The sequence below is a fragment of the Acyrthosiphon pisum genome, chromosome A1 (genome assembly GCF_005508785.2).
Source record: "Acyrthosiphon pisum isolate AL4f chromosome A1, pea_aphid_22Mar2018_4r6ur, whole genome shotgun sequence".
Taxonomy (NCBI): Eukaryota; Metazoa; Arthropoda; class Insecta; order Hemiptera; family Aphididae; genus Acyrthosiphon; species Acyrthosiphon pisum.
Genome location: NC_042494.1, coordinates 97564314 through 97586989, shown reverse-complemented (window position 1 = coordinate 97586989; position 22676 = coordinate 97564314). Strand labels below are relative to the sequence as shown.

The window sequence follows — 22676 nt, the reverse complement described above, 5'->3', positions numbered from 1 at the left end:
TAAATATTACAATTAAAATTTTTTGTTTTTCAATTTAAAAGAAGCTAACCTATAACATGGATAATGGGAAGTAATTATTTTATTTTGTACTTTTGTGAATATTTTGTATTCTAATAAAAATTAACAACACATTTGTTTCATGGATCAACCTATATAATGATTTAAGCAAATTCGTTACTTTAAAAATCAATGGATCCATATCCTTATTGAAATCTTTAGTACATTTCATATTATTCGTAGAAAAAAATTGTATTGTTTAAAAAGAATATGGATATTTTTGAATGAATACAATTGTTATTATATTAGACACATTCTAACTTATAGCCTGATCTAAAATGATCATATTAAATGTATAATAAACCTCAGTAATAAAAGAGCTATTACATGTTTATCGAAAATTTGATAGATTCCTTCACACGGATTGGTAACCGACGGGTTTGTTTACTTCTGCATCCAATGTTATCCAGTGCACATTGTGAATATCACTTCTAATTACAGAATATGTATTGGAATATATTTTTTAAAAAGTATTTCAAATAGTATTTGAATAAAAAGTATTTAAATATTTTTATTTGAATAAATGTATTCAAATACTTGACAAAACTGGTACCAAACTATATAGATTGTACGGGAATTTTACGCTAAATGTATGTGCGGTACGTTTTTAAATATACAAAATACTAAATAGGTAATTTTTGAAAACGCATTTACAAATAAATTACTTACTATTTCCTTGGACGTGATGCATAATTAATAATAAATTAATAACTCAATATATGTTCATTACACTTAACTCCGATTGCAATCTTCCTACAACATAAGGTTGGAGGTGTAGCGTTGGTTAGTATGGTTGCTACCTATTACCTATATGGATATAATATAAATATAACATATTATAATATATTTAATTTGTATAAATTTAATCAAGTCAAGTGTTGATGATTAGTCCCTATAATATAAAATAATATTTTTTTATCGTGGTTGTAAGACTGTAGGTAAATAGCTTTATCACCGGTTATTAAATAAAATTAAACGTTATTCATCGTTTTTTGAATTTTAAATTCTGAGCAAAGCGATGAATATATTGATATTACAATGATGTGTGTTTTTTTATATTTTTTATATTTTTTAAATTTTTGTTTTTATGTCTGTCATCACCTTTTAGGACAGTAAAAATGTTTGGATTTTCTTCAACAGTATCTTTTATGATAGGAAAGTGAACATAGTTGGTACTTTCGAGGGTAAAAAAGTACAAATTTCCCAGAAGTTTTCAAAAACGACGTAAAAAACAAAAGAAAAATTAAGGAAAAACGAGAATTTTTGCGCAAAATCTGTTTTCGAGAAAATTTTGGTTTTTGGTGCAGGTTCTAAAACAAATGACCATGTATATGATATTTTAACTGAATGTTCATATTAGAATTTCCCAAATAGTTAGACTTATTTTGAGCTGTTTACGAACATTTTCATATTCCATTTTTTTTTTTTTCTATAAATATTAATAAAATTTTATTTGTTGGTTAAAAAAGCTTGAAAATTCAATAAAAGGTTCCTATTATATTGTTTCAAAAGCAGATGAAAAAAATTAAAAATCCATAGTCACAATTTTTTTTATAAGCCTCTAAAGTTCAAATATTGACAAAATATGTAAAAATGACGAAAATTTGCAAATTATTTTGAGTTAGAAATTCATAAAAAAATTTCTTTTTAAATCTACGATTTTAAAATGTAATAAAAGATTCCTAAAAGTTTGTCTACCTTTATCAAAACAAAAAAAGGTCTACAAGAAAGTCAAATAAAATTTTTATGAGCGTTTGAAATTCATATTTTTTCAACATTTGATATTCACTCGATTTCTCAGGGTAAACGATTTTCTTATTTTGTTGTAATTAAAAAACGAATGACTGTAAATACTTGAAAATTTCACTGAGTGTTTATATTGGCATTTTCTATACACGATAAAATTTTGAAATTATTTTGACTCTTTCTGAACTGTCATTTTTCAATTTTTTTAGTTTTTTTTTTCTATAAATATCAATACAATTTTATTTGTTCGGTAAAAAAGCGTGAAAATTTAATGTAAGTCTCCTGATATATTGTTAAAACAGCAGTTGAAAAATATTAAAAATACATAGCCACAGTTTTTTTTTATAAACATTTAAAGTTTGAATTTCGACAAAATTTGTCAAATTTAAAATTTAATAATTATTTTGTAGTTAAAAATTTATAAAATATTCAACTTTTATATCTGAGGATTGAAAATTTAAAACACGGTTCCACGTAAATAGGTAAATATATAAATTACTTTATTCACAATAAAATCATCTAATATACTTAGTAATATCATAGGCTGACTGACCGTTTTCGCTCAGAATCGTTTTTTTATACAATCATATAGGTATACCATTAAATTCAAATTTAACACCATCCATTACAGTGACTGAGTGACCCACTTGTAAACTACTGTACAGCAGAGCAAAATCCACTTTTTTTAAATTTCAACTTGGCAAATAATTTGATCTTCAGAAAAAAAATGTCCACTATTCGTTTCATTACCTAATTGTAAAATAATAATTTAAATTCCATCTGTAAAAAGATATGTGGTGTAGTCATTATTTGATATTTTAATTACATAAATACTGGCTATAATTCATTCATTGATATTACGAGTATTCTAGTTTATTAACGATAAGACGAGAAAATGTGTATGATAATATCCCTACCTTGCCAGACCTTAAACTTTGACTTATTAATATTGACGTGCCACTGATTACTCAACAGCTGCAGAACATAATAACTATCCGACAAAAGAAATAGACACCATTTATTTTAATATTTTAAATAATCAAAAGACAATATTTTTTTTGTTTTTAATATTGTGTTAACAGTGCGGATGTTTATTTCTCTAATATCATTATATTTAATGAGTGACAACGAGTAAAAATGTTAACGCTAAATAATTTCAGACTTTGCATGGTAAGTCCATTGAATTTGTACTTTGATTTGATTCCTATTTATTATGTTAGACTTATGACAAATAAGATAAAACAATTTAAACTAATCACAAATATTTTCTATCCAGCAAATATTATTGATAAAAATAAGAAATGTTATTTCTATAGACAAGTTTTCTTTTTTCTTAAATAATAATAAATTAACCTATTTAAAAATACATTGCATCATTATACATTATTTTTTTTCAAAGTCACGCATTTCAAAAACGAAAAAGTTTGTCTATTTTTTCATTATAAGTATTACCGAAAACTGATAACTATTATTATTTATACTAAGTTGGTAGGTAGGTATTAAGACTGATAGTGGTGTTGATACTTAACATCATTAAAATTCAAAACATATTAATATGATCAATATACAATATGATATCGCCAATAAAATTGGATAAATGTACATAATAATATATGAGTATTTATAAAATAAAAAACAATATTATATAATAAACATATAAATTGCTTAAATTTGGTTTTACCTAGTAGAGTATCACCTATGAACTACGCATATTGTCAATTTGTCATAATTTTCTAGTGTTACATAAAATGTTATGTAAATTAATTAAATTGTTTGAAAATGATGAGTCCTGTGAAATATTTTCAACTTGGCCTTTAACAAATCGATACATCTTGTTGATAATCACTTTTTTTTAATATCATTAACTATAATGTCTATCGCCAGTTTAAAAAAAAAAATAATCGCTCACTGTATGAACAGTTCACATGACACTCAGTTTTGGTTTCTGTAAAGCTTAGGTCCTACAACGACATATAATAATATGTATATACAACATGTATATACAACGACAGCTGATAAGAAACACTCTTATTTTTTCATTTTATTATTCATTGATATTTCAATTGATAAAAGTGCTCGTATTTTAGATAGTGAAAATATATTTATTATTTTTTTTTTATATATTATAATTGGTGCTGTCTTGTAAAGTATTTGAATAATTAATGTATACAAATTGAAATATTCAAATCATTTTTAAATATATAAAGAATACTATAATTTAATATATTTCAAAAATTATACAAATATGTATTCTGAGTACATTTTTTAAATCTTTTCATTCATTAAGAAATACTGACAAATAGTTTTAAATTTGTGACGAAACAGATGTTTCTAATAAATGTATTTGTATAGGTTCCTATGTATTTGTTAGGTACTATTATTATTATTTATTATACAATAAATGCAATTCTTATTTATACCTATATGTAATATTATTTTGATATATTGAGTATAAACGTTAATTTCCAACCATTCCAAAACAAACATAAATTGTCCGGAAAAATATATCTGAAAGTATTTGAATATCTTTCTACCCATTTATTTGAATACAAAATAAAAGTATTTTTTACAATACCTATAGACAATTTGTACAATTATATTTGGATAGTCTTCGGTGGGAGAGGGGCAGCATGATTTTAAATAAGAAATTAGATAGTTTGTTCATTTTTGTTTTAATAATGCGATTAGTCAATAAAACAAATATCTTATCACTTGCACCATTTTTATTTCCTTTTTTTACAAACGTTATTCTTTTTTTGTGAATTTTATATGATGTTCAGACTTCTACCTAAATATTTTGAATTATTGTGAGATAAACCATATTGTCTTTTTGTAACATTGCAAAACGTCTATACTAAATGAAAATGTGTGATGAATCTTATATATTTTTTTTTTTTTTGCATGCTTTATCACCATGCTCACATATTTTATTCAAAACATAATTATAATACAATACCTATAATTTTTTTTATTCAACAATATATTTATATTTTATATGCCCTACATGGAAATGTTTCAATTTCCAATACAATATAAATCGTGTAATTACTCATTACTAATTATACGATCTTCAAAAATAATAAAATAACTTTGGGTAATTGATGTAGAAGCTCGTTATTTTCAAATTAATTTTAATCATCTATAAAATATAAAATTAAGCTAAACATAAATAAACAATAACAGCTCTAATATATTTTTATATATTTTCTATTTATGAATGAAAATAAATATAATACAAATTGGTAAACATTATAATTTTTCTAGTATGTTAGCCAATGATATCGACATAATGGATTTTTTTTCAATACATTCGATATCCAAGAATAATTATCAAAAATATTGGGATATCGTAAAGAATTATAATTTTTTTTTAAACTGTCGAAAATTGTACAAATGTTGATAAGTATAATGCATTTTATAACAGTCAACAACAATTAATTATGTTATCATGTTTAATATCTAATATCTGTTTTTGTCTGAATGGTGTTTGTTGGTAAATAATTCTATATTTTTATAAGTCTATACCTACAACTAATGAGTATTAATTTTATAGCGCCCATGTACCTATAACGAACAATAATTTGTGTAGTATTAATAATCAATGATAATACATATAGGACAATCTACATACCGTAGCCCGTTGGTAAAACATTTTATTATTATAACTTATTGTTATTATGTTTAAAGAGTTCTCTCTTTGACTTACGCACAATATTTAAAACTTATTTATATAGATGTATGGGTTTACAGTTATGATCATTGCGCGATGGAACGCATATAATATGATTATATGAAGACGTGTGTGATCATACGCGAAATTGGAACGCGACGTGCTCGAGCATCTCTTAAGTATGGCAGAACCAACCCTATATTGTTATTTGTTACTTTTAATATTTGAGTGAGTTCACCTATATTATATCAAAATTTAAGTTATGAAGATTACCTACCTGTATCGCTACGTAGGCTATTTTATGATATTTTTATTTTTATGTAGGTTATATATGAGCTTATAAATTATTACAATTTGAAAATGCTTATAAACTACATCAACATTAAAACATCATGAAAAAGCCAATGTAGTGACAGATGTAATGTTCTCAATCTAAAGTTTGATAATGAAGGGGAATTCATTCTATAATATTAAAAAGTAACAAAACATTACACAGGGTACGGATAAATCATAAAAGTAAATTGTCTATGTTGCACGTGGGTTAGAAAGACAAAATAAATGGTGCACTGATATCCCATTCATTAAAAGGGGGAATAAATGAATATAGTACATAAATAATTTTACCGAAAATAGTTTGGCCACCCCTGATAGGCGAATAGTAAGGAATATTAGGTAATGATATTATTTTTATAGTACCTAACTGAATGTCTGCGACCTGCGTACTATTTTATTCGCTGTTTGCAACTTAAAATACACATAAAACCAATAATTGCAACGAGAAAAACGGACGGCACCTTAGTGATATACCGCGTAAGAAATTTAAAATGAAAACGAATAGTCCTAAGAATTAAGACGGTTGCAAACATGTTTTTACACGAGTATCTTTGACTATCATAAGTGTCGTTGAAAAATCACGACGAATGTACATACATGCGCCTATTTTAAATAATTAATTATTCAATTTGTTTTTTATATAATATATAAGTATATAAGTATACAAATATATAATAATCTTTGTCGATTTACTACAGCCGTTATGTTATTATTTAGTATATTATACTAACACATTTTAACATAATATTATGTACAGGTAATATTTATAAAAAAACGTTAAAATAACAGTAATAATAATAATTATTATTAATACGCAAAACGTATAGACGGTAAAATATGTGTGCTCGATATGTTGGTAATGGGTGTACAGTATAATATTTTATAATAATAGAATATTATTAGTATATTATAGTATGGTTTCTCGACGACTGTATAATTATTTATTACATATTACATAACAATAAAAGGGAGTTTGTTGAAAATCAAATTGTTACATCCTATATATTGTTATGTACATAATTCGTTGGAACTTTAGATTCAATCAAACTGGAAGATATTATTAACAATAGCCTGCAATAGTACAAAAAAAGTCATCGATATTTATTATTACCGAGTACCATAATACCACCGTTATATAACATATTAGGTATGTTTACCTACATGTTGCGTGCATGGGACACGTGAGTCGGCGCTCTTCGACTGTTTTGATCGCCATTGCTGCGTGTCCCACGGCGTATGTCAACTGACTAACGTGCTCCCGATACCATTCGTGTGCCCACACGTGACACCGCGTGACACATAATTTCAAGCCACGTGCTCTCCTCTTTCTCAAGTCTTTCACTCTCTTTCTCCGTCTCTCTCGATCTTGATGTCGATCTCTCTCTTTATATATATATATATATATATATATGTGTGTGTGTGTGTGTGTGTGTGTGTGTACCTATCTATATTTACTTTTTTCATATATCAATAAAATTAAAATTAAATCTTAATATTAGAAAATAAGTACAAATATTCGAATAGATATTGATGGTATGAATAATATTATAATATTCATATAATAGTAATTACTTATAATTCATATATATTATATTATACTCAATGGTAATACCTATAATACGCAATCACGTACATAGGTAACTTAATAAGTACCAAATAAAATAGAGTATTGGACAGAGCCATATGGAGGTGTAGAACAAGGGTGGACGAACCCAGATAGTTTTGAACGAAGAGCAAAAAAAAAAAGAAGAATATTTTTTTATTTATTATATGGGTATCTATGACCCTTTGTGATAGTATATAAACAATTTTGAACATAATTTAATATAAAAAAAAGGTGGGTAAGTAGATGTCGCTCTACTGTACAGTAGGTTACAAGCGTGTCACTGTATAATGGATAGTATTAAATTTGAATTCAATGATATAATATCACTGTATAAGAAAAACGATTCTGAGCGGAGACGGTATTTCAGTCTAGGTATAAGGTATCTTATATACTTATCTATGGTATTAAAAAAAAATTGACCAATAATAGGTATCTATAATAAATTCCAAATTAATCATATCACAATATCCATTAGGTACTTATAACGCGTTATACATCGACAACAAATCGTGGTACTATTATTGATATATAATAGTATACTTTAGAAATTTCAATAATATACAATCACAACAAAATAATTAAAATAGTTATTCTAGGTTTTTTAATATGTAATTTCGTCTAAATTTTAAATTAAAATGACTATAAAAATAAACTGTGCTTATGTATTTTTTAGATTTATTGGTAGCAGAATTAACTACTTACATGAAATCTTGTTTTAAATTGTCAAGCCTTAGATATAAAAGTTGAACATTTTATAAATTTTTAACTACAAAATAATTATGCAATTTTAAATTTCATAAATTTTGTCAAAATTCGATCTTTAAATGCTTATAAAAAAAAATTGTGCCTGTGTATTTTTAATATTTTTCAACTGTTGTTGTTACAATATATCAGAAGCCTTGTATTAATTTTTTACACATTTTATCCCAACAGATAAAACTTTATTGATATTTATAGAAAAGAAAACTAAAAAAATTGAAAACTGACCATGTCCGTAAACAGCTCAAAAAGTGTCAAATTATTTTCAAAATTTCATCGTATATAGAAAATACTAATATAAACATTCAGTGAAATTTTCAAGTATCTACAGTCATTCGTTTTTTAATTACAACAAAATGAGAAAATCGTTTCGTGAGAAATCGAGTGAATATCAATTGTTGTAAAAATATGAATTTCAAGCGATCATAAAAATTTAATTTGACTTTCTTATAGATATTTTTTTTGTTTGATAAAGGTAGATAATCTTATATAGAATCTTATATTACATTTTAAAATCTTAGATTTAAAAATAAAAAATTTTTACGAATTCTTAACTCAAAATAATTTGCTAATTTTCGTGATTTTTCCATATTTTGTCAATTTTTGAACTTTAAATGCTTGTAAAAAAAAAACTGTCGAAGCAGTTTTAGTGCCCCAAACCGTGACGATAGACACAAAAATAAAAATTAAAAAATAAATTAAAAATTAAAAAATTAAAAAAAATAAAAAAACACACATCATTGTAAAATCATTACATTCATCGTTCCACTCAGAATCTAAAAAAAGCTGGTAAATGGGTGTCGCTCTCTGTACACAGTATAGGCTACAAGTGGGTTACTGTAATGGATAGTGTTAAATTTAAATTCAACGATATATAATATCATTGTATACTAAAACGATTATGAGCGGCGACTGTTTGTCAGCCTAGGATATTTTATATTTTATTTATAATGTTATTATTAATACGGTAGCCGGTAAGTTTAATTTTTCTATTTTATATAAAATCTGTATTTTTCTAAACCATCATAAATTCTACCTAGTAGATATTTTATCTTTAAATTAACTATTATTATATTTATATAATTATGCACTATAATTTTATAATCTTAAAACAATTCTATGTATCAATATTGACTATATTGTGTACTGTGTCTTTTGGCAACCCATATAGTAGGCAGTCTGCTTAGTAAAGTTGTTATATATATATATATATATATATATATGTGTGTGTATATTGAAAACAGATTTTGCGAAAAAATTCACGTTTTTTCTTAATTTTTAATTTTAGTTTTTCAGGCGCTTTCAAAATTACTAGGAATTATACATCCCCAATGCATTAACCAGATTCACTTTCCCATCGGTAAAGATACTGAAGTTGAAAATCTAAGTATTATTTCGACTACTTATCATGTACACAGACACAAATAAAAATTTAAAAAAATTCTATCATGTTGTAACAAATTATTAACTGTACATATTAATCTTCTTATCGGTTCATTAATTAAATAATTCCAGGAGCAAGAAGTAATAAAAAATAAACCTGGATTCGAATAGTTTGTTGGTATTATAATATTATTCATATGATATAAATTTAAAATTTATCAACTTCTTATGATAAGCGGCCACGCAAGAGAATGTCGTGATATATTTCCACATCTGTCATCTTTCACGAAATTATATTATCATGTGCGTATTTATAATTATAACCATATACTATTAACGTAACTATATAATGATCTCATATTACTGTGTATCATGGTACACTTAAATTTAGGTAAGTAGATACTTATACATACGACTTTCAAATGTTTCTTATAAGTACTGAAAACTATGAAATATACTTATTTTTAATACAAGGAAATCAAAATCTGATAAAAATCTGTCTAGGTACATAAATATCAACATGTATCATAACACCACTTATTAAAACATTATACTATACGCTTGTTAGATCTATTCTAGAGTATCTATGTCATTGTTGTTTGAGACCCTATTACTACGAATAGGAACCAGATATAGATAGGGTACAATTGTACAACGTACATTTATAAGTTTTGCTGCCAGAGTTCTGTACATTGACCATAGACCTCATGGTCATGATCCGGTACTTGGTAGTTATAGACTATAGTACTCTGATACTATCCGGGACTATTAATTCTAGCTGATAAATGTGTTTCTGGAAAACAAGGGTTCCTAAGTAAACTCATTAATGGCTCTATAGACTATAGAGTGTCATGTATTTCTAAGTCAACTTAATTTCAAAATCCCTAGCTCTCAGTCATGAACAACTTATCCGTTTTTCATACCACTTCGCACCACCAATTATTATCGTAATAGACCTATGTTCAGGATGATGCGTATTGCTAATGAGGACCCTTCGTTTTCTCTCTGTTAATATTATATAATTAATGTTTAGAGTTTATATTTTTCTTGTAAACATACATATTTTAATCTGTACTTTGCGTCACGGTACGTTTAGTTATAAAATAAATAAATAATACAGATTCATATAAGCAGTAGGCCCAAGTGCCTACATAGATTCATATTAAAAAATACACAATAATATAATGAACGTCTTATTTGTTTCTTATTTATTAGAACATTTTTTGAATTTAGAATGTGTTTCCAAAATTATTAGTTTACGATAAATGATTAATAATACTATATATTATAGATATACTAGTCGGGTTTAATATTATATTGGAAATATAATAATATTATAATTATGTTGAAGTGTTCTTAATTAAAAATACTCAAATACCTATTATAATCATTAAATTATTTTTCGTTCTGAATGGGAGTACGGTACAACATTTATTGTCTAGGGTCCTTCAATATTATACTGATAAGTTTCAGCCCTCCTCATGATTACATTCTCCTTTTCTTGTACTCGACTTAAAATCTTCGGTAAGAATTATTGATAGAAGAATTAATACTAATATTATATTATTTTTTTTTCAACAATTATTAATTCGGATACAGATGCTCCAGTATAGCTTTTAGTCAATTATCTAGTTCTTCATCAGAAATTTCACCATTCCATGATTTTCCCATTCCTATTTATCCTACACGTTATTTTAAAATAATCTTTCGTACAAAATGATAAAGCTGACATTATTATAAACTGTTATTAAATATTTAAATATTACTGTTGTCGAAATTATTTTATCATCATTTTTACTACTTTTATTGAAATTTAATTCATTCCAAACAATGTCATTTGTTTTTTAATTACAACAAAATAAGAATATCGTTACATAAGAAATCGAGTGAATATCAAATGTTGTAAAAATATGAATTTCAAACGCTCATAAAAATTTAATTTGAGTTTCTTATAGACATTTTTTTTTTGATAAAGGTAGATTATCCTATAAGGAATCATGTATTACATTTTAAAATCTTAGTTCTAAAAAGAAAAATTTTTACGAATTATAAACTCAACATAATTAGGTCATTTTCGTGATTTTTCCATATTTTGTCAATTTTTGAACTTTAAATGCTAATATAAAAAAGGTGGGTAAGTGGATGTCGCTCTACTGTACAGTAGGTTACAAGTGTGTCACTGTATAATGGATAGTATTAAATTTGAATTCAATGATATAATATCACTGTATAAGAAAAACGATTCTGAGCGGAGACGGTATTTCAGTCTAGGAATAAGGTATCTTATATACTTATCTATGGTATTAAAAAAAAATTGACCAATAATAGGTATCTATAATAAATTCCAAATTAATCATATCTTGAACTGGGTGCAAACCGTTTATATATATATAAATATATATATATACCAATAAATAATAATATATTATAAGTATGTATTAAAAACCTGCAAATTGCAATAATAATAATACAATTAAACTAATCAAAATAATAACGACATTTGCTCACTGGCACACGATAAAGTCTATATTTTTAGTTACAGAAATGTCCACCACCGTCAATGCACCCCTTCCCTTAAACGTGTCACCGGATCTCAAACCCCTCCACACTCGTTCCAGAATCAGTCGTATATAAGCAGCTAGCTAACTTCTACGACCACGCACACACTTCACGGCTGAATCTCGAACTGGTGCATTGGCGTAATAACAAGAAACCGTTCACGGTATACCTGTTCGCTGTTCACGACCAGGTAAAATTAACATATTTTTTTTAACAGTTATATTATTATTATATTATATCGTTTGTAGAAGTCTATTCAAATTACGTTCTGACTGCGAGCCGCATGCGTTAAATTATTCAATTATTATCTCGTCCGGTCTCAGGTTTACCGGAAAATCCTTAACGTTTAACGATTTTGTACGACTTTATACGATTATATTGTAATATTATCATATCGTTATCCATGTGTAGTAGGTACCTATTGAATAATTACAATAATATAATTGTACAGCGATGAAAACGTGCGTATAGCGTAAAATTATAAACATAAACTTATACTTTAAGCTATTCGACATTCGATATCTTTAAGGATCAAACTTAAAGGAAGAAATGGTATTGTGACTATATTATTAACTGTCCGTCGATAGTATTTTTCAAATTTTGATTATAAACAATTATAATATAATATGTTACTTGTAAGTTATAACTGTCAAAATGAACCATCATTGTTTTCGAAATTGTTCTCTAATTAGGATCGCTTTTCTCAAATTTGGTCGACTCTTAAAATAGATTACGAAAAACAACGGACGATAATAATAATACATAATATTATACTGTACGGTCTGATGACATATGATCTGTGCTTTTATCAATCCAGATTCTTGAGCTCGCAAACGGAATGAGGAAAATAATATTGATACACAGTAGCATAGCACATTTATTATTAAAATCATAAAACCATGTCGATTTCTACAAACTTCATAGGTACGTTTGATTATTATCACCTTGAGTATAATATGTTGATAATATTTGTAAGTCTGTTACAGTATATATGCGACTGATTTCTGTTACAGGAAACACTATTAATATTATCCGTTGTAGTAAACTCGTAATGTGTAGTTCTCAATCAAACCAATTTTTTTTGTTTTACGTTATTCAAATAATTCATTAAGTGTATATTAAAATCATGTTTATTATTAGTTATAAGTTATTATTAGAGCTCAGAAGTTGACCTTAAAAACATTGAAAAATTCTCGACACAATTTTAAAGTATAAATAGGTACTAAGATAAATAATACTTTTTCTAATTAATTTTAATGCATTTAATTGTATAATAAAAATATTAACATAAAATATTAAAATATGACAGACGTAAAACAATTTCTATACCATTTTTATGGAAAAAGTAAATTAATATTTATTTGTAGTGAATAGTTTTAAATTTAATTAGAATTATTTTAATTTTAAGTTATTTTAATAGTAAAATTTAACATAAATCAAAATGAAAAAAAATGGAATTTGACCTTAAATTACAAAAAATTTCAAAAACTATAAAATAAAAATTAGTTATTTATAGATTTGTATGTTATTAAAATACATTTTTATCTAGAAAGCATCTTCTAAGACGTTTTGCCCATTATATAATATTTGGTTTGAATAAATTTATAAAATATTTTTAAGTATTTTCAGTAAATTAATTAATTAATAATAAATAAACTTCATTGCATTATAAACCACTGAGACGAAACAGCCACTAGGTTGTGGCAGTCAAGGGACAGTTTTCATGTCACGAACTATAGTAGGTGTATTATAATAATATTATACCGTTTTATAAAACTACATTTTCACATGAGCCCACTATAAATTTGAGTTGCAATATTCCAAACTCGTCCAAACTTAAAAGGCTTATAAATAAAACAATTATAATATTCAATTTTTTATGGAATCGTTTGAGAAAAGTATATTATGTAACAGGTACATTGTACTTATTTTTTTTTTTTTTTAATTAAACTGCAACAACAAAGGTTATTGGCATTAAAACAATAAAACATTAATATTTTTTAACAAAAGTGTGAGACATTAGTAATGATATGTACATAGTAATAAGATATGAAAATTGCAATAACAATAGATAGATACAAAGATAGATATATAAATGGATACATAATAATAAAAGGTATGTTTGAAAAGTATCTCGGTTATATTAGGTGATATAATTTCGTTAATTTTAAATAGTTAATTATTTGTTTTATGTTGCTTGACTGTGGACTAAGGGCTTCTTCCAGGTTGTCTGAAATGTTGAGGTTAGTTCTGATGTCGGCGAATTTACGGCAGTGGCATATTATGTGTTCAACCGTAGAAGTTTCACCGCAAGTTTGGCATTGTTGGGGTTCAGATCTGTCCATAAGGTGTTTATGAGATTATACTTATTGTACAATATGGTAGGTACCTACTTAATAAAAGTTATATGGATTTAAGTTAAAAATAACTTTGAAGAAAAATAATTAGAATAATAACTTGTTTTTTGTTGTGAAAATTAAATGTCATACAATTCTTCAAACTACTTACATGAAAAAATGTTGATTCAAAATCTCTAAAATTGAGCAATACAATTTGGGTAGTTGGTTAATACTCGAAAAATAACAAAACACAAACCTTAATAATATCCATACGCAAATAAATGTATGTCAGTATGTTACATCGGAGTAATTCACAGAAGTTGAAACAATCGTCTATAGTGTAAATATTTTGTGTAAACCGTATATTTATAATATAAGAAGATCATTCTTCCCTGTACTCTACAACGACTGTTACACAACAAAACTTATACTTATTTGCGTTATTTATACTAACACAGTAACACAAGTAGGTACTTATCTATATATCTTTTTTAAATTAAAATCAATATTTTCCAAGTATTTATATCTTAACTTTGGGAGTAAGTGCAGTGACCTCTTAATTTCAATTCTACTATTATCACTTTATATCGATGATAAAAAAAAAAATGTCAACTAAAAATCATCGTTCGATAAACGACCTGGTGTTTTTAGGGCCACTTATTTTTTTTTTAAATCTTGCAGCCCGCATACTTATAAAAAAAATTAGTGCTGTCATGGGGCACCCTGTAGAAACGAATTAGGGCCAGTTGCACAGTCTACGGTTAAACTTCGATTAAGCTTAATCAGCTGATAACAGATATTTAACTGGGCAAATTCGGCCGATTAAACTCCGGTTAACTTTAATCAGAGACGGTGCAACTGGCCCTTATTATGGATTACAAATACATGTTAGTGAAACCATTCAAAATAAAAGTAAAATGCGATAGCTACTATCGCAATAGACTGCAATAGTTGATTATCGTAAAAGGGATTATCCATACGATGGTAAATGAGTGATAGTGATAGTAAACTTCGAATGTCTGTGAATTGATAACCATTTACAACTACTTTCACGATAGTGCGATTGTATACGTTCATACGGTGATATCTGGTGATAGTAACCCATAGACCTTAAATGTATTTAATTAAATGTCAAAAATAAATGAAAATTAATATTATTATTAAAACTATTTAATTACTATATTATATTAATCATATTCAATAATCGAAATTACAGGCCTGTGATAACTGAAATATGATACGTATGTTTGTGTCTTTGTGATGTAATTTTTTCCAAATATCTTGAAAATACTGCATCGATAGCGGTGTCTTCTCAAGTTGTAGATTCTGCTGGATTGTTTATCATATATAAATTGAATGTCTCCATGAGAAAAGTTTTAAAAGTTCCCGATTTCTTATCATTGAAATAGATGTTAAAGCCACCAAATTTTTATAATTTATAAATTATAAAAATTATAAATTCGCAATATGCAGATCTTATTCCGTTGTTCCTCGTTGCAAATCCTCGCGCTATACCCGTATTCTATTACCTAGTCTATACCAAATGCGACACACAAAAAAATATAATCACGACAAAGGTAAAGCACTATATAGATATATGCAACAATCAGATTATTCTACGAAAACAATTTCATGAAATAAAAATGTTTACGCGTCATGCAAGTAGATTATAATATGTACCTATACATATAAGATGTAGGTAACCAAAAGTTTGTTTTGTCAGGACTGTGGTATAGATTTCAGTGTCTGGTTGTGCATGAAATACGCGTGATATACGCGCCCAGCACTTTTGCGGATTTCCACTTTTTCGCCCGGCACTATGGAGATTCCCACTTTACGGCCCGCTGGACGGAAAAACTTCGCTTTCCAACGCTTCAACCGCGGTCGAAAACCAAACTTTCGGTGCAGGCGTGACAAAAAATATATTACCTTATATACTTATTACATATATATTTTATTAATTATAATAATAATATACGTAGTAGGTATAGTGATATATTATAATATACGCAAGATATTTATAATCAATCTATTGCGGACCGTCACTACAACTCACAGCTCCCAGCTCCCGCTTTTTTTTTTGTTTCATCCTACTGATCGATTTAATAATGCGATCATATTTCAGAAAACTGACCTAAATTCTTTGAAATGTCTATTTGAGATCGGTCAGTCTACATTTTAATATTTCTGATTTAAATTCCAAATAAATCTCGTATAATCAACGTAAGAAAATGCCGAAATTTCAAAATATTCAAGCTAAATTTATAAATGTTGGGGGGGGGGGAATTGTGAAAAGTAGGACTGACCAATCTCAAGTAGACAGTAGACATAATAACGAACTCAAAATAGTTTTAAAAAGTATCATAGCATTACTAGATCAACCAGTATGATGGAATAAAAATTGGATGTTTTGGCTAAAATAACTGTTTAATATATTATAAATTATAGTATTTCGTCAGGAATGTTTTTTCCCGGCTAGCCCACATCGTGCCATAAAAAACTTCGTTTCATTAAAAACATATTTATTTTATGAAAATGGTTTAGATTTTCATATTGATTTTTATAATATATAATCTTAAACATACTGTAGTTTTACATTTTAATTACAAACTATTAATTTAACTTAATTTTTTTAAGAAAATATTTTTTTTATTTTTTAATTGGATATTTGAAACTGTTTTCTTTCCACTATTTGAGACGAAGCAATTCTCAGTGAGTTTACTAGATGACGAGCGTCAAATAACCAATTTCTAGTTTTTGATTTAACAATCTTAATTTGTTAATACATTTATTCTCCATATAAGCTAGTCTAAGTTCTATCAAAGAAGGAATTAATTTTTAAATCTATATAGCCTATATGTTTCCTACATTTGATTTAAATACATACAGCGATAACGTTTTACAGTTGTTCTAATGTTGTACACTTGAACACACATACAAACTAAAGGCTAGCCTTGTTAAAATAAAAATTTCCAACGATTGAACAAATACATGTTTTACTTACAATTTGTTCGCGCGCCTCATTTGTGGGCCACGTGTTGAAGGCCCCTTATATGTAGTGACATGAATTATAATATGCATCGCCATCGCCCGAAACCAAAATCGAAGTCTTAATGTTGAAACGATTATAAATATAATTTATTTACTATAATATAGGTAATTATATGATATTATGATATTTTTTACAGGTCGTAAAACGGTAATTATGACTGTCGCCGTCCACTGGTTTAGAAACGGCCTAAGGTTGCACGACAACCCAGCCTTGATTGAAGCTCACAACAATGCTGAAAAGCTTATTACACTGTTCATCTTCGACGAGACTACGTTCAGTAAGTATAATTATTAATTACACGTTTAAATATAGAATACGTCACATCACGTATGATAGGTATGTGTTCATACCAAATCTATGAATATTATAAATGTATTTTTATTATATACTACAATTGGCGTGTCGCCGATCGTAAAATTAATCAGTAAATGATACCTATGTACAGTAGCGTTAGTGATTAGTGATCGCAATAATATTATGGTCTATTCAATTATTAAATTAGTCACAAATGTATTATTTACGAGTCTATATATTTGTGACTACTGGTAGACATCGTAGTCAATTCTTAACCCGCGAATAATGAATAAATATTTGAAACTGTCTAAGATACACACACGAACAATTAATAATAGATTAATAATAATATTATTTAACATATTATTATAAAATATAATTAAATGCACAGTGAAAGTAAATATAAACATTATAATTTCAGTGATGGAAAAAGACATACCTACCTAATTGAAACAATAAGGGCACTATATTTTTTTCAGAATTTATTGTTTAATTAATTAATGAAATATTGGTTTTTGTTACCTAATTTTTTGAAAATATTTTTAATTTGACATATATCAAGACATAGTGTGATTGAATTTCTTTTACAGTTATTTTGTATTGTTAATTGAGTTTCGTATTGCAATATTAGCAGTTATAATGCAAATAAAATATCGAAATATAAGTCTTAGCTTTTTTTAATAAAACAATTTAATAAATGAAAATACTCGAGTAATTCGGTTATTTTTTAAATAGGAAATTATTATTTATAGTCTTACAGTAGAAAATTGCACATAAAAATTGATATATTTAACAATTAAAGTCTATGTTATGTATAAAATATAATAAAGATGTGTATGGATAAAATATTGTGTCTGTGTTGAAACCTGTTAATTGTTGATATAATAAACTAATTAATTTTAACTTAGTATATTTTAAATAGTGTGTTGTATAATGTATTTATTTAGATCCAAAATGGTATGGATACAATCCGATGCGATTTCTTCTGGAAAGTTTAATAGACCTGAATAATAATTTAGCTTTGGTTGGAGGACGTTTGTATATTCTTCAAGGAAACCCTGTTAATATATTTAAAATGATAAAAGAAAAGATAGGCCTGCATTTTATTACTTATGAACAGGTATTTTTTATATATATATTTTATTTTTTGGACATAGATTTAAGCTTGGACATTAATAATTTTAGGATTGTGCCCATCTTGGTAGAACTCGTGATGAAAAGGTAAAGTCATTTTGCGATGAAAATGATATAAAATGCATTGAGACAGTTTCCCATACACTGTGGAATCCAAAATCAATAATCGAAAAAAACGGTGGAGTACCTCCATTTACTTTTAAACAGTTCCAAGTGAGTAATTGGTAATAATATCTTTTACAATAAATAAAAATGCACATTGAATATTTTAGAACACAGCGAAACAAATTGGTCATCCTCCATCACCAGTAGGTAATGTAGACTGGTTGAGTGTAATTTTTGAGGAACTTCCAGCTTCTATTCAAGACGAATTTAAGGTATTTTTATTTAAAAAAAATAAATAAGTAATTCATATTAGTATTTTTAATATAGTATCAATTTAAATATTGTATTTTGTTGTTATTTTTTTATCATCGATTTACCTTACTTATGGGCATAAAATAATTTTTAGAACTTACACAATCCGACCCCGGAAACCTTTGGAATTTATCCAGAAGTTCCTGAAAATCTAACATCTACATACCGTTGGTACGGCGGTGAGACCAGAGCTTTAGAACAATTAAAAGAACGACTTGAATATGAAAAAGAAGCATTCGTTAATGGATTTTACTTGCCCAACCAAGTAAATCCTGACCTTTTGAGCCCACCGTCCAGCCTCAGCGCGGCTTTACGATATGGATGCTTATCCATAAGAAAGTAATAATTAATATAATTTTGGAAAGAAAAAAATATAATATATATTAATTGTACACGATAACTTATTGTTAGGTTTTACTGGGAACTTACAAAACTGTTTATCAATAAATTCGAAGGAGATTTATTACCTATGTACAGCGTGACCAGCCAACTTATTTGGAGAGATTACTTTTACACCATGTCTATTGACAACAAGAACTTTGGCCAGATAGAGGATAACCCAGCGTGCATTTCAATACCTTGGAATGATATCAAAATTCCGGAAAATAAGAAGATGTTAGAATGTTGGAAAACCGGCAAAACTGGATATCCCTTCATAGACGCCGGAATGAGACAATTGATGCAGGTGCCCAAATTTAACAGTTTCTGATTCTTTTATGTACCTACTTGTATACAAATATCACTCTTCGTCTCACAACATCCTCGTTGTTTATCTAGGAAGGATGGATTCATCATGTGGTACGAAATTCATTGGCGTCTTTCTTGACGAGAGGTGATCTCTGGATAAGCTGGGTCGAAGGGTTGAATCATTTTATGAAGTATTTGCTAGATGCTGATTTTTCCGTGTGCTCCGGTAACTGGATTTGGGTGTCAAGCTCTACATTTGAACAGCTGTTAGACTGCCCTTTGTGCGTTTGCCCTGTCAGTTACGGTTTAAGACTTGACCCATCTGGCGAATACATTAAGTAAGATCATGAAATAAGGACATTTTCAAAATAAACATCTATATTAATCTGATATTCACAGACGATATGTTCCTGAATTAAAAAACATGCCCGCCCAATTTCTGTACGAACCATGGAAGTGTCCCGAATCAGTTCAAAAACAGGTGGGATGCATTATTGGCAAGGACTATCCTAATTGCATCGTCGACCATACAATAGCATCAAAAGGAAACAGAAAGGTATGCGAATCCATTCGTTTAGACTTAACAATTTGACAAGTAGGTAATAACTCGCGGATTCTCGTGGTCTTTAACACTTGTAAATGTGCATTCTACAATAATTGAGCGTGTTCTAAACAAATTTCTTGCTCACATTATAGCACGTTAGCCTTAAAATAAAACGAAAAGTATTAATTCTGATTCATCGGTCACTCATCCTCTCAAAATGTAATTATTATAAATATTATTAAGTATCATATCAAATACATTTATATTGCTACATAATATATTATTGTTTAGTTGGCGTGTCCAAGCATCTATATATTAATTTCAAAATTCATTTCAACCATATTAATTTATTTTAATTTTAGAAAATGCTGGCATTACGTGTCTCGATGACGAACGAGAACAGGGTACCACATTGCTGTCCTTCGGATCGTGAAGAAGTTCAAAAATTCATGTACCTTCCTGACGAATGCATGCAACAGTTGCTTCCTTTGGAAAACCAAGATAGCAAAGCGTATGATATCTATAAAAGTCATTGAATCATAAAATAAAACTTTAAAAACAACGCCCACACTACCTATTCCTGCGCAGTACGGTTCCATTTCCTTTCTCATAATCAACCATGACGATTATGTCCTTGACTATTCCCTACATATTTGGAAAACAGAGTCGTCAATTAGTCATACTGGGCATTTTAAACTATTCTACCTATTATAATATTATTATGTGTGTTTATATGATAGTTGAACTATTCATTACTTACTTGTGTAGTTGTGTTACAACCTATTAGTTTTAAATTACTTATTTATAGTGAAATTGGTATAGAATGGTTTTAATGATTTAACAAAACATAGCGATATAAATTACAATACACGTATATTATGTGCGTATACTTCTAAATTTAAGGATAATAAGTTTTTTTTTTAACTCGTGTAATAGGTATATGATCATTAATCATCACTCAATTGAAATATTATCAACTGTCTTACTGCTTTGTACACTGACAGTTTTGAATTTCTTATTTAAATCACTTTTTTCTTGATTAATAGACAATAGATTTAAACAAATAAAAATTGTACTTTTACAATATTTCCACTAAAATATTACTGAATACCTACCTACCTATATAAAAATATATATTAAGCGATATTCATACAAATATATAGTGCGTGCATTAGGTATCCATCAAATCAGCCATAAATATTCCAAACAAATTACTACCTAGTTTGAGAGTTCAATTTTGATATTAATATTTTCAGAATTTGCAGATTAAAAGAGTGTATTGTGTAGAGTTAACAGAAATATTGTTCTACACGTATTTCTATACGGAAATACTATATCTTGTATTTGAAAAATTAAATTATTGTATCTTTATTTTTTCGCGTTAAATAAATATATTAATAATGAATTATAAAAATGTGTATTTATCATTAATTCAATCTTAAAATAAAAATTCCGATCACTATTCAAATTTCACTAATTATTACTACCTACCTCATCCTATTTGGTCAATTTTAGAATACTAGGTACTTATTTTTATTTTACATGTAAAAAATAAATACAATAACCAAACCTTATACCTAAACCTACCAACTTACAACATGCATGTAGGTATTCATAATTCTACGTGTTTCCTTAATGTTTAAACAAAATAGAGTTTGTCTCATTTCTTACAAATAAAAATCCTCGTTTTTTTTTTTATTGTATCAATAGTATTCCAATTATTTAATAAATATATAACATTTATGTAGTCATTTAAATAACCAATTAGCATTTGGCATCGTAATACTCATTATAAATATACATTGGATCCCTTATTCCTTTCCTATATTAAGGCACTTCTGTATTAAATCATTTGCCTTTGAAATTGACTGTCACTGTATAATATGTCACATTCGATCGGCAAACACTAGCTACGTCGACTACTAGTTACCGTTCACTATAATAATTGAACACCGAGGCCCTCGAACTTATACTGTGATCTACAACAGTTAATCAATTATGATCATCAATAAATAGTAATTGTTATTAAAAGTAATAAAAGTATATTGAACAAACGAGGCGAAAGGATAAACGTTCTCAACTGTTCGAAATTCCAA

At 27.2% G+C, this 22676-nt stretch overlaps 1 protein-coding gene across 1 annotated transcript; it reads left to right on the top strand.

Moving 5' to 3' along the window:
* Positions 1-2763: 2763 nt before the first annotated feature.
* On the top strand, positions 2764-22337 carry cry1 (chryptochrome 1). Its single transcript, NM_001171061.1, is given in 11 exon segments — positions 2764-2973; positions 12091-12303; positions 17641-17781; positions 18746-18918; positions 18984-19145; positions 19205-19309; positions 19444-19688; positions 19761-20034; positions 20127-20374; positions 20436-20592; positions 20943-22337. Coding segments are annotated over 9 exon segments (1662 nt in total). The 5' UTR covers positions 2764-2973; positions 12091-12303; positions 17641-17657; the 3' UTR covers positions 21117-22337.
* The last annotated feature ends 339 nt before the right edge of the window (positions 22338-22676 follow it).